Genomic DNA, 12,471 nt, shown 5'->3' with positions numbered 1-12,471 from the left:
TGTCGCTGGAAGACTGACGCGACGACGAGGTTTTGCGGGGCGCGCGACACTAACCGAATCGAGCCAGGTCATCAACCCTGCATACAAACACTTACCCTTCAACATCACCACTGTGCCACGAGCATTCAAAGACCACTTCCATGATAGTTGACGATTATATTTTGAATGGTTGCTATTGTTGTATAAACGTTGTGTCGGATGTCGTCAGTCCGATCCGGAATTTTTTGGTAATGTTTGACTTCTTTGCAAAGCTCTATTAAACTTTACGATCGTTGTCTTAGGGCGGCCGTTGAAACTAAGCTTAAGAACACATCCTTGAACACAGAGTTAACAGCATGCCAACTGCCGAATGGGTACCTGCATATCTAATTTGCGGCCCCGTATGTGCAAATGTAAGTTGTCGGAATAACAGCTTAACGTGCAGCTATCTAGGTAGGACCCATATGATTGGCTAGACCAGTCGCATCGCTGCGGAGATGGGTCGTGGGAACTCCGCTCGGCTACGCGACAAATTTGCTCGGACCTTTGAAATTTGCGACCGACACTTATCAACCACCACGACCACAATCCCCAGAATCAAAAAATTTAGATCGGGGCATAAACAGCGAACGAGGTTCAAGCCGAAGAGCTAGGGAATTGTTTGCAAATTATATACACATCAAATTCTCCCTATCTCATGAATTACTCAAAAGTCCATCATCTTCATTGGTCTAGTGGTCATGATTTCCGCTTGTCACTGGCAACAGAAGCAAGCGCGGGAGACCTGGGTTCGATTCCCAGATGGAGAGTTTCTTTTTGGCTTCTTAAGTGCTGCTCATTGGGTTGTTCCAATCCTCTCTGCTTTTTAACTTTTCGTTTTTTTTTTTTTTTTTTTTTGTATTTTGGTCAGGATGGATGCGCAAGAGATGAGGACTGCTGCACTACTTTCAAACAGCTCGACAAGCACAATGAGCAATGTAGGAAATCTTAGGCGCACGCTTGTGACTTTTGGGAGTGTTTCCCCGCGATTTGGGGGTAAAGTTTTCCTTTTGGAGAAACCTTTTGGAGAAAAGGTTCGGTCGGTCTACTGCGAAAAGTTTACACAAGCCTCACTGCTTGGCTTTGAGCAAACCTCTCAAAGGTTACGAATGCCCTCTTCAAGATTGACGCGCTCGAAAAGCTATTCCATCAGATGGTGCCATTGCAATAGACCACTTGAAAAAGTACCCCCCCTATAACGCGATGCAGCCCAGGTGTGATGTGGACTCAGTTGCAGTCGCTCCTTATCGTTGCATGGGAAGTTCCACGGGTTCATCCGTCTTGGATCATTCAATCTCTTCTCGTTTGTCACACTCGACCTGAGATCATTCAATCGCGAAAAAGATCACAGTATATGCGACGTCAAGCAGACAAAAAGAGAACACTGATGTGGTGTTCAAAAGTTGAGTGACAAGTGAGAAAACCGGACAAAGCAGGAAGGAAGTCAGAGGCGAGAGCATATCCTACGGTCAGAGCAAATAACTCCAAGCGTGGTTTTTTTAGCCCATGCCTGCTCTTTACCAGTTCCTCTGACCTGCTGATCCAGATTTTGAGTTTCTGAAATACATCTCCATCGACACTGGATCCTTTGTGACCGCAATGGACTGCCAAAGAAATGTGTCGACATCAAGTCAGTGCACAAGTTCTTGAAGGCTTCCTGTACCCACAGATCTTGACTTAGCCATTGAAAACTCGCCCTGAGCCGCGTAATTTTGGCACCAAAACTTGAGTTCAATTTGCGACCTTGCCGTAGCATACGATTGGTGCAAAATGCACTACTACGGAGTCGCCGAATGCGGCAATTGCCCCCTCAACGCCAACAACCAGACCAGTGTAGTTAAGGCGATTGCTTTCGATTGGCGACACATTGGATTCAAGTATTCGAATCGCAAGAGACCACCAGGACCGCGATTCAAAAACATAAGTACTTGCCCGAGCATCTTCAAGACAAGCAAAGACTGGTACCTGATGTTGACGAAGCTATCAAGCGCACGTTTTTCAATTAGGAATCTGGTCTGTCTTGCTTGTTCAATTTGCGACTGTTCCATCGATTTGCGCATCTTGCATCCTGTTTGTTGCTTGCCTCTGGCTTCTTGATTGAAGTCACGGACACAGCACACAATTCGGCGACGAGCGGCACGAACTATAAATTGGGAACCCCCGCGTACTTTCAGACCTTCCCATCGTCGGTCGCAAAAAATATGCTACACTTGCAGCTTCGTCGGTCACAGTCCTTCAAGCTAAGTGGAAGCAGACGATGCTCGCCGGTTTGCCCCATCTGTTGTCCTTGAAATGGAATACAGTATGCATACAGTACTCTAGGGAATGCTGTATTCGAGGAGCCATCACAAGGACGACACTGTGTTTTGCGTACGACTGCTTAGCTTCTACTTCTTTTCCAGTTTTGGTGCGTCGGCGAGTGGCTCGACAAAGCGAGTCTTTATTGCCATGTTATTTTAACACTTCACAGTGTTTATCGGAGCGGACCACACGTGCCTGAACTCAGAGGCTTTCAATGCACTGACTGATTCTGCGTCAGCTTCACAATCTCTCCTCGGCGCCTCAGTCCAGTCGCCGAGGAAAGATCCGAGTTCTTCATCTCTCCGCCTTCGATTCCGGCTTCCCTTGTCACGTTGGACAACCATTCACTCACCGCCGGCGAAGAGCAGACCGATCACATTCTTGAAAACTCCTCGAACAGGAACTGTTTCAGTCGTCTTCACGAGTGACTGCTTCCTCACTCAGGCAGCAACCATCTTTTTCACCCACACGTATATTTCGCTCTTTTCTAGCTCATATAGCAGCTCTTGTAACGAAACAGTCCCATTGAACGTACTGAAAAAGACTTTAGTAGATGAGTAATGCTTGGCTTTGAAAATTTGGCTGGTACTTTTCGTGGCCATTACCCCTGAATTTGGTTACAACTCTGCCTCAGGCCAACATTCACTTGGATTCACTTTCTTTTGTGAATTCACTTTCCCACAAGATTACCCGCTGATGATGTCATTGCTTTGAGCGAGTCTGACTGACGAACCACCACGTCTTCTGCCCTGTGGAACCCTTCCATTTCCATCACCATCAGCCCGCCCACCGCTGATCGACGTGGCGACTCTCCCGACAATCCAATTGGTGAGTGTATCATTGCTTTTGTTCCCCTCGGACACTCATCTCCTAACGTAAGTCTCATCTGCAGGTCGCTCACCATGGGTAGACTTACGGCCTCGGCCAAGAGGACCTCGGTCAAGATCAGACGGCTTGTTTCACGCGGAAAACGTCAGCAAATTGCATCGTCGTTTGGACATGAAGACCTGAAGCACGCGACTCAATTTACCCTTCGCGACCGCCAGAGCCAGTAAGAGCCCCTGGCTGCGGATCAAGTGAGGTACGGGAACTGACCTTTGAGGGAAGACTTCTTGATGCTTCCCCGGCACGCAGAGAAGAAAGAGCATATGGATTGCCTCAACTAGTCGAAGCTGCCATCTCGTCTTCTGGATACCTTCAAGCGGACTTTCCATCCTCGCGGACCTCTTCAGTCTCAACCGCATCGATCAACTCTGACGCGCTCGAAGGAATGGAATTCTTGGAACGGTTCGACGAGAATCCCTTCAAGGACATCACGCTTGGACATGAGTATGCTGCGATCCAGCATGTTCGTGGTCCAGACGATGAGTTCAAAAGACCACCTATTTGGAACAACCAATCCACAGGAAGCCCCATGATTGAACCACCTACCGCCCCACGCCGTCTTCGCCTTCCATCAGGCATCAGAGTGGCTGTTGAGCAGGATCGTCAGCGCAAGAAGGAGCAACAGCAGGCGGGCAAAATCTCGGCGGAAATTGAACTCGGAGAGGACGAGGAATGGGCGCTTGAGCCTCACGAGGTTGGACCGGCAAGGTTTCCGTACGAGTACCCATTTTGCAATTCGGGCGGCATGGATCTTAGCGTCCGTCGCATTGAAAGACGCCAATCACTCTGATGGGATCCAAGAAAGGGAACAACTGAGGGTTGACGGGCGAAAAGTTTCTGGTTCATTGGACTGGAGCAAGACTGAATTCATTGCGTGGTTGCTTGGAACTCTGCCTGTATATGAAATAGTCCCCGAACGTCTTTGGTTCGACGAGTCCAAATAAATTGCTCGATGAAAAGTTTGCACACCATCTGTGTTATTTCCTGGTCGGCGTGGATAGCGTTCGATTCCACAAATCTCATCGAACACGGCAAGGCTGCAGCCGCTTGTGTAGGAGACACGACCAGTCCAAGGCGCAGCTGTTTTTGGACCTGTGCGATGCGCTCTATGGCGTGGGTTGCATAAAGCTTGAAAATCAGAGCTTCATCTTCAAATGCCTTCCAAAATTATGTCCATGTAAAAACCGTTGTTGGTATAGACATTACCCCTGAAGTTCAGTCACAAGCGCAGTATTAGCTAATCAGTTCACATTGATTCACTTCACTTTGAGAAGTGAACAATACGAAAGGTGAAACCTAGATTCTGCATTCTATGCGGCTGGGTCCGACTGCTCACAAGTACTGAGTTGTGGAGGTGCCCGGACTTGTAACCAACCACCTCATCGCTTCATCCTCCTCATCCTCACCACCGAAATCCCCATCGCAAACTGAACCCCTACCACAGTCACATCACAACATCCTCTTTCTTCATCAAGCACTTTTGTCCTGTCGTCCTCAAGTGCAACCTACCATCTCAAGCTCAACACAATGGGCAAACTCTCGGCACGCGCAAAGAAGGCAGCCGGCAGACTGAGGCAATTTGTCAACGCCAAAAGTCGTGATGAGCAAGCCGGCGTTCATCCAGTCGACACACGCAAGCAAAAGTCTTCGTGAGTTGACCACAATGTTGTTGAGAGACGAGCGCATACTAACATCTCCACCAGGTCAAGCGCGTGCTCCATGCATAGGGTCAAGGGCTGTCGGTGCAACGAGCTTCCCGGCCACACCACCATTGCAGAAGTACATCAGACCAACGGCCTTTGCAACATGCTCAACAGCGGCACCAACTCTACCATCTCGTTGGATTCCGTCGCTCTCGAGGGTATGGAGAGACTTGAGCGTACGCCCGGTAAAGACGTCGGCGAGCGTTATGGCCAGCAACCGGAGAACCAGAGCACGAACTCCAGTACTAGCAGCTTTTCCTTCATCTTCGGCGAGCCCGATCGCGTCCCTACTACTTTCAACGTCGCAGGCAACAGGCCGGTCAACGACGTCGGACCCGTGCGCCGTCTTCCGAGGCTCGACTTGCTAGAACGCGCCCGCGCTGAACGCCAGGAGCACCAGCCTCAGGGAGTAGAGCTGCAGGAGGGAGAAGAGTGGGTGCTCTTTCCAGAAGAGATCGGCCCCTTCCTCAACTATGACTTCGAGTACTCAAACTTCACTGAACTACCCAACGTCAAGAGGAGGCGCTCGTTTTGAGTCCCTTAGATTCGGCAACGTCAATCACGACGAAGCAGCTCGGCAAAGTGACGGTGTTCAAACCGGTGTTCTAGATGCTCATTTCGTTGGAAACCATCATCGCATCCACGGCTCTTTCTCTCGCAGTGCGTATCCAATGTTCCAAAATATGCGACCGTCTTCTCGTCACTAATTTTGCAACTTGACTCATCAGGACGGACAGGTTCCTGGGTCGCCAAATGCCGGAAATCGCCTCTTTGTAACAATTTCGAGGCTGGAGTGCGCACCACTAAGGGAGGAGTGATAGGGGTTTCACAGGGACCAAGACCAATCGAAGGAGGGGGGTAAAGAAATGAATATGACGATCTTGTATATTATTTAGACTCCAAAATTCATAAACGATGCGGTTGCTGCATTTGAGTCTGATCAGCACGTAGTCAGAATTGTGAAGGTCTGGTCAACTTCACTTCCTCTCCGCTACCCACCTCGATTGACACAAGATGGCACCTGAAACTGCCACAGCTGGTTCTCTCCCTTCGAAACGCGCCCATCGACGGAACGCGTCGTCGACCTTGGACTGCGACCTGTTAGTCAGCAATCACACGCAGTCTGCTGCACCCGTCTCGGTCTACGCTTAACCTCCCTGTCCGATTCACTCTGCTCCACCTCCACAACACCTACGGCGGAGATTTTCAACAACGTCCCCAAAATAGCCTTCCCGTCCCGTGCCTGAATATCATGGGGCGACTCACGACTGGAGCCAAAAAGGCGACCAGAAAGCTGAAGCACATGCTTCAGCGAAAGTCTCACGAGAACTCCCTGAAGAGGGCGCAGCACCAGCAGTGCAAGAGCTCGTAAGTTGCCGAGATGCTTGGAAAGATACACATATGCTGACGTCCATCAGACTCGATGCGTGCACTGCTCATTTAGTCAGAGGATGCCGATGCGGCGAAATCGAAAACTTCACCTCCGCAAACAAGCACACTTCTGTCATCCTCAGCAGTGGCGCTAACACCAACTCCACGGTATCTCTGGATTCCCTTACCATGGAAGGCATGCAAGAATTGAGACGCTGCAACAACCTTGACGACGACAAAGCCATCATCCGCAGCAAACGTCGTTCACACGAGCCGACTGGAGCCGAGCTGCACCTCAAAATCCGAGATGTCAAGGCCGGAGAGCGCGACTTCTCATTCTCCCTGGACGAGCCTGAGCACCTCTCGACCCCGGATGGTATCAGCATGGGAACAGCAAAACATTCGAACACCAACAAATCCATCCGCCGACTCCCTCGACTCCCGTTTCTTGAACTCGCTCGCATGCAACGTGACGAGGCCCAGTCGCAGGATCTTGACCTGCAAGATGGCGAAGAGTACTATCTCGCACCCGAGGAGATGGGCCCGATGAATTACCCGTACAAGCTCACATACTCCAATTTCACTGCGTCTCCGAAAGTGGAGAAGAGAAGGTCTATCTGAGGTATTTGGCTCGACAATCATTCTTGAGCAACTACAGAGAGCGTACACGCTCGAACGGGAGGGGTTGGGGCATTCTGAGAAGGGGAGGGGGAGGGCAACCCATTTGGGTAACGGCGAGCGATTGGCACTTGGTCCGAGCAGCAAACTCATTATAAAACAATGGCTCTGTCTGCCGGACAAAGTCACTGCACCATAACTCAGTGATTTCTTTCTTCTTTGTTAGTCATCCAGTTCCTCAAGCAATGTGTCTGTCTTCGTGCCATTAATAAAGCAACTTCAACAGTGCAACTATTTTCGGCGGATTGGATTCTCACGGTGCTGGATTGCGAGATATTGGAGGGAGGCTACTATACAATGCCGAAAGGTCCAATTTCTGAATGAGAACTGTCACCCGTAATACAATGACTTTGAATGCTCCTTGTGTTCTCACCTATACTCTTTATAGTCCGTGCCACTGCCCCGGGACCCCTGAAGCTACTTCAAATGATGTAATTGCTACACTTGAGTAGGGCTAGAGGCACATTCACACTGTTGTGAAAGCTTGGCGTGGCTCGACTGTTCACAAGCCTCGTCGATTTCACTTCCCATCTGCTGAGCGCCGCCATCTGAGTTCAGCCACAGACTCCGCCACAATACTGCAATAGGCATCTCTCTTGAGTGACCTCTGCTTTCTATCTCTTTCTACCTCGAGTCTTTTGACACCATCTCCTTGGCTCCAGCTCCTCATCCCCAACTCATCACCCCCCATCCCTCATCCCTGACTACTCACACCGGCTTCCAATCATCAGCTCGACCATCATGGTTCGACTCTCTATGAAGGCCAAAAAGGCCGCCGCCACAATCAAACGCCTTCTGAGAGCTAAGCGGTCCCAATTCAGCGCTGAACGGACGAAGATGGTCCAAAGCAAGATTTCGTGAGTGTCGCACCGCGATGTCTCCAAAGAGACGCGCGCTTACTGACGTCCCTCTTAGATCCAATGCTTGCTGCGAGCACAGAGTGAAGGGATGTCGCTGCGAGGACCTCACCAAGTTCGCGTCCGCAGAGGCAGAGGCAAGCATCTACGCGTCTCCAATTCCGAGCAACCGCACCGCTTCAACTGTTTCCCTTTGCTCCACTGCCTTGGACGGCATGGAGCCACTCGACCACTGCAAGAACTTCAACACGTCCGCGCTCCGCACGACGAGTACGAGGATGAAGATTCGACCCAGCAAAATGGAGTTGATGGACTCGATCACGCATCTCGCGACTTTTCATTCCGACTTGGACACCCTCACTACATCAACCCCGGATCGAGGAACCCCGTTCGCCAGCTACCCAAGCTCGATTTCCTCGAGCTCGCCCGGGCTCAGCGCAACGAACTCCAGTCGGAATCTGGAGTCGAGCTCAAGGAGGGAGAGGAGTGGGCGCTTGCCCCTGAAGAGATCGGGCCCGCCAGATTCCCCTACGAGCTGTCTTACTCCGACAACTACGTCGCAGCTCCACAAGTGGAGAGAAGACGCTCTATTTGAGGTGGTTGATATTGCAAGATTGGTGAGAGGTAAGACAACTGAGTAGTCTGTCAGTTGGTACATAGCTAACACGCGGAGACAGAAAAGCAGCGGCATTTCGTTAGATGAGGATACAGCCCCAAAGTTCTGTCTTTCGTGATCGGTGCGTATCCAATGGTCCGAGAAATTTGTCCGTCTCCCACCAACTAATGCCGCGACTAGTTTAGCAGAAAGCGTCTCCGAAGGAACGTCATTTTACTTTGGCAGTTACCTGAAGACGCCGCTTGGCCACCAAATTCTTGGATAGCAGGTGGATCATGACAGCTTGCGCAACCATCAAGACTGAAGGGACAAATGGGTGCAAGGGTCCAGACAGAAAGTTGTTTTATAGACTGCGCTAGTATGCAATGAACTTAAAGAGACAGTGAAGAGTTCCGATGAATCCTGCAACCCTATTTAGTATTGAGCTTCCCAAAAACACGACGATGTGATCAGTGGTCAAGCCTTTACTAGAGCGCGTTCACAAAGTTGTTTTTGGCGTGTTCTGCCAACCTGGTCGACTTCACTCACCCTTCAATCAACCTCGCCATCACAGGTCGCTTCATCTCAACTCCACGACAACGACAGTGGCAGATTTTGTTACCACATCATCAACTCGTCTGTCATGGGCCGCCTTTCGAAATCGGCCAAGAAGGCTGCCAACATGGTTAAACGCCTCGTCAAAGCCTACCAGCACGAAGTCGTCTCGGCCAGCGTCTCCCTGTCCAACAAGGCTCAGCGCGAGACCTCGTAAGCTACCTGCAATGTTTTAGAAGGGACGCGCGTGACTAACGTCTCCTCCAGATTCAGCGCGTGTACAACTCACATGGTGAAAGGATGCCGTTGCCACGAAATCGCCAAGTACACGATGGCGATGGAAGAGGCAGTCAACAACTCTCCGCTGAGCAGCCGCACCGTCTCCACCGTGTCCCTCAGTTCTCGCGTGCTCGAAGGCATGGAGCACCTTGAGCGCTGCGACGACAACGACAAGGACACCACGCGCGGCGACCTTTCGAACAAGCAAGCTGAGACCAAGCAAACCGAAATCGAGGAGACAAAGTCAGACGCTCGCAGCAGCTTCTCCTTCGACTTGAACCAGCCAGAGAGAATTACGGTCACTCCCAGGACAAGAGATGGACGCCAGCCAGTCAGCCAACCCACGCGCCGCCTACCTCGCCTTCCCTTTCTGGAAATGGTCCGTGCCATATACGACACACGGCCGGACAACTCCCCAGAGATGGGCCTCGCGGAGGATGAGGAGTGGTATCTCGCCCCAGAGGAGACGGGACCGATCAACTATCCGTACGTCCTCTCATTCTCCGAGAACAGCGTGGCTTCCCGGGTGGTGGAGCGCCGTCAATCGCTCTGAAGCCCTTGGAATCAACATCGTCGCCCCGGCTAGATCTCGAGCGACCATGACTCCTTCCGTAATCTCGTTAGCAATAGATTCAGAGAGCCGCTGCTTTGGGCAAAGATCCACACATTGGTTCAATTTTGGGATGGAGCTACAGCATGTGCGCTTCTCCTTATCAGTGATCCGTATGCGTCCAGTTGCCCAAAAGATGCCTCCACCTTCCTACCACTAATACCACAACTTGTAGGAAAGACTTGCCTTTGTAGGCGCAGATTGGTGCGTCACCAGACGATTTCCAGAGCGTGGCAGGGTTCAACGGGGAAACTGAAAGGGACCGGAGGAGATCAGGTTGACGCGGTAAATAATGGCGCCCTCAGGAGGGTCTTTTCATCTATCGCTCAAACACAATGCTTCTGCCCCGGATACAATGACATTGAAAGCTCGCCGTATAGCCCAACCCATTGTGCTCTTTGTTATATGCGCCAGCCCTTTTTCAAGTTGAAACTACCGTTTCTTTAATCATATACTCGGACTTTACCAGACGCCAAATTGTACTGTCTGGCGATGGGTTCAACACCAGACATGGCAGTTCTGATGAATTTTGCGACCCCAGTTAGTATAAAGACTCAAACTCGAGGTTCGACCCGTCAAACTTTCCCCGCCAGCTTTCTTTCACAGAGAACTACACGGGAGCTCCCGAGGGCGAGCGCAGCGACGCGGACAAGTTGCGTCAGTCCAAGGCCGAGTACGAGGAGCACCAGCGCAAGAAGGCGAACGGGGAAGTTGACCCTCTGCAGACAGCCAAGGTCACGTTCCAGCAGACAGCGCCCGAGTTCGAGCGTTCAAGCGCAGGAAGTTCGAGTGACGCAAGCGCTTGAATGCTCCCTGTGACTACCCATTAGGAGAAAATTTATCTCTATGTTGAAGGCATCAAGCGCTTGAGAACTCCACGCATACTCATTCCTCTATTTCCAAGACAGATACGCAAGCGAAAAAGCACTCGAAGAAGACTTGGTGGCGCAGCTGGACTGGGAGGACTTCAAGATTCCCTGGCTGACCAACTCGCGCGAGGATTCGAAGACAAGATTCATTCGCGCCCTGAGGAACCATGTCGTGGAGAGCGGCGTAAGTTTGCTGCATGTCTTGAGAACACCGCGCGCGTACTGACGTCTCATCAGGTCCCGCACATCGTGCTCAACGCACAGGATCAAGGGCTACCGTTGTGTAGAGCTGGTCGGGCACGGAGTCACGGAGACAGCCAACGCCGTGTCTCCAGTATTGAGCAGCCGAACCAACCAGTCGTCCGGCGACTCCCACGTCTCGCGTTCATCGAGACGGCTCGCGCAGCACTGAATCAGCAACGCGCGTCGTCGGTGGAGCTCGCAGAGGGAGAAGAGTGGTATCTGTCACCTGAGGAGACGGGTCCCGTCAACTATCCCTATATCCTGTCGTACTCGCCCTCGAGCGCTACCGTTCCGCCCATGGTAGATCGGCGCCAATCTCTCTGACTTTTGCCCCTACAACGGGACGTTTGTGATCGGCGAGCTAATGTTGAAGACGAATCTCACCGGCGACTCGTTTCGACGGCAGCAGCGCCGCTCTTCTCGCCATCACAGGCGATGTTTTCGTCATCAGTGCGTATGCAATGGCCCAAGACATGTGCCTGTCTTCTTGCCACTAATGCCGCGAGTTGCAGAGTGCAATCGTTCGTCATCAGCAGGGATGGGCCCTTTTGTTCTGAGAGGCTGGAAGATTTTGTCGGCCGGGGGCGGGTGGGTTTATGGTTGGTCTTTGCGCGGCTAGGAGGACAGAGGGTGAGGGGGGAACAGTAGAGATTTTCGGAAGACACGAATAATCATGACGACGGCTTGATGACGACTCCCCGTGCATACATACGCACCGCCTACACTTTCGCCCTCCGACCCAAGTCCACAGCTCCACCACAGGGAGCTATCGTGGAGCGCACGCCCGCTGCGACCAAGTCCGCCGCGCCTCTACAAGGAGGCTCCATGATGACCTGGGAGAGCGGGCCTGCCTGCTTGCTTGCCTGCCTGCTCATGGTGTCAGTTCTAGGTGTTCTTCGCAATACAAAAGAAAAGACTCTGGAACACTACTACTCACCGTGTACATACCCCCGCCCTATCGTCACCATCATCCACGCCCTTCACCACCTACGCGCGCCACCACTTCGGACCCCGACCCCTGAATCCAACCTTGCATCATGACAGCACCACCAGCCACAATCTAGTAAAACGGCTCTGCCAAAATTGTTGGTTTTGATTCAAATCCAACCCGCTACAATATGCTGCTCCTTCCCAACCAACGCCCAGCCATCAAATCCCAGTATCAACAAGCCCAAGCACAAAGTCCATCTGCATTCATCCAGCCCCCGCGCTCGCCTCTTGGTGGCTTGCAACAAACTTTCATTCTGTAAACATTCTGCCTGATTCGTGTCCCGGTCGTGTCATGTCGTATCTTACATTTTGTGGTTTGAAGAAGGACTGACTGCTGCGGCCGATCGCTCGGGCACCCAGCCGCCTGGTCCAGTAGTGTGTGTTTTGATGGGGAAGTCCGTCAGTCAGTCCCGTCGCTCGTCGAATCCGTTGATGCAAGAGGCACGCGTACCCATGTGGCGCGCGACAGCAAGTTCTATGTCATTTTTTCAAGCGAAGAAGAAAAGAGGAAAGAGAA

General features: G+C 51.6%; 5 protein-coding genes and 1 non-coding gene across 6 annotated transcripts; all 6 read left to right on the top strand.

Annotated features, from left to right (window-relative positions):
- Positions 1 to 699: 699 nt before the first annotated feature.
- Positions 700 to 788, top strand: BKA78DRAFT_t174. Its single transcript has one exon. It is a non-coding gene; the product is annotated as a tRNA-Asp (tRNA).
- Positions 789 to 3,221: 2,433 nt separating this feature from the next.
- On the top strand, positions 3,222 to 3,994 carry BKA78DRAFT_357249 (uncharacterized protein; the record flags this gene model as incomplete). The annotated part of the gene is made up of 2 exons (XM_066892186.1): positions 3,222 to 3,370; positions 3,427 to 3,994. 2 exons carry the CDS (start codon positions 3,222 to 3,224, stop codon positions 3,992 to 3,994), a joined length of 717 nt encoding a protein of 238 aa, XP_066739340.1.
- Positions 3,995 to 4,731: 737 nt separating this feature from the next.
- Positions 4,732 to 5,442, top strand: BKA78DRAFT_300096 (uncharacterized protein; the record flags this gene model as incomplete). Its single annotated transcript, XM_066887149.1, has 2 exons — positions 4,732 to 4,853; positions 4,908 to 5,442. The coding sequence occupies 2 exons, from the start codon at positions 4,732 to 4,734 to the stop codon at positions 5,440 to 5,442; spliced, it is 657 nt and encodes a 218-aa protein (XP_066739339.1).
- Positions 5,443 to 5,921: 479 nt separating this feature from the next.
- Positions 5,922 to 6,899, top strand: BKA78DRAFT_300095 (uncharacterized protein; the record flags this gene model as incomplete). Its single annotated transcript, XM_066887148.1, has 3 exons — positions 5,922 to 6,007; positions 6,030 to 6,275; positions 6,326 to 6,899. 3 exons carry the CDS (start codon positions 5,922 to 5,924, stop codon positions 6,897 to 6,899), a joined length of 906 nt encoding a protein of 301 aa, XP_066739338.1.
- A 798-nt stretch (positions 6,900 to 7,697) lies between these two features.
- On the top strand, positions 7,698 to 8,408 carry BKA78DRAFT_357246 (uncharacterized protein; the record flags this gene model as incomplete). Its single annotated transcript, XM_066892185.1, has 2 exons — positions 7,698 to 7,796; positions 7,872 to 8,408. 2 exons carry the CDS (start codon positions 7,698 to 7,700, stop codon positions 8,406 to 8,408), a joined length of 636 nt encoding a protein of 211 aa, XP_066739337.1.
- A 643-nt stretch (positions 8,409 to 9,051) lies between these two features.
- On the top strand, positions 9,052 to 11,288 carry BKA78DRAFT_357245 (uncharacterized protein; the record flags this gene model as incomplete). Its single annotated transcript, XM_066892184.1, has 5 exons — positions 9,052 to 9,176; positions 9,231 to 9,756; positions 10,398 to 10,635; positions 10,757 to 10,905; positions 10,959 to 11,288. 5 exons carry the CDS (start codon positions 9,052 to 9,054, stop codon positions 11,286 to 11,288), a joined length of 1,368 nt encoding a protein of 455 aa, XP_066739336.1.
- Positions 11,289 to 12,471: the final 1,183 nt, after the last annotated feature.

The sequence above is a fragment of the Phyllosticta capitalensis genome (genome assembly GCF_038381095.1).
Source record: "Phyllosticta capitalensis strain CBS 128856 chromosome Unknown BKA78scaffold_12, whole genome shotgun sequence".
In the NCBI taxonomy this organism is placed as follows: domain Eukaryota; kingdom Fungi; phylum Ascomycota; class Dothideomycetes; order Botryosphaeriales; family Phyllostictaceae; genus Phyllosticta; species Phyllosticta capitalensis.
Note: the sequence above shows the minus strand (reverse complement) of the source record. Positions and strands in the feature narration are given on the sequence as shown.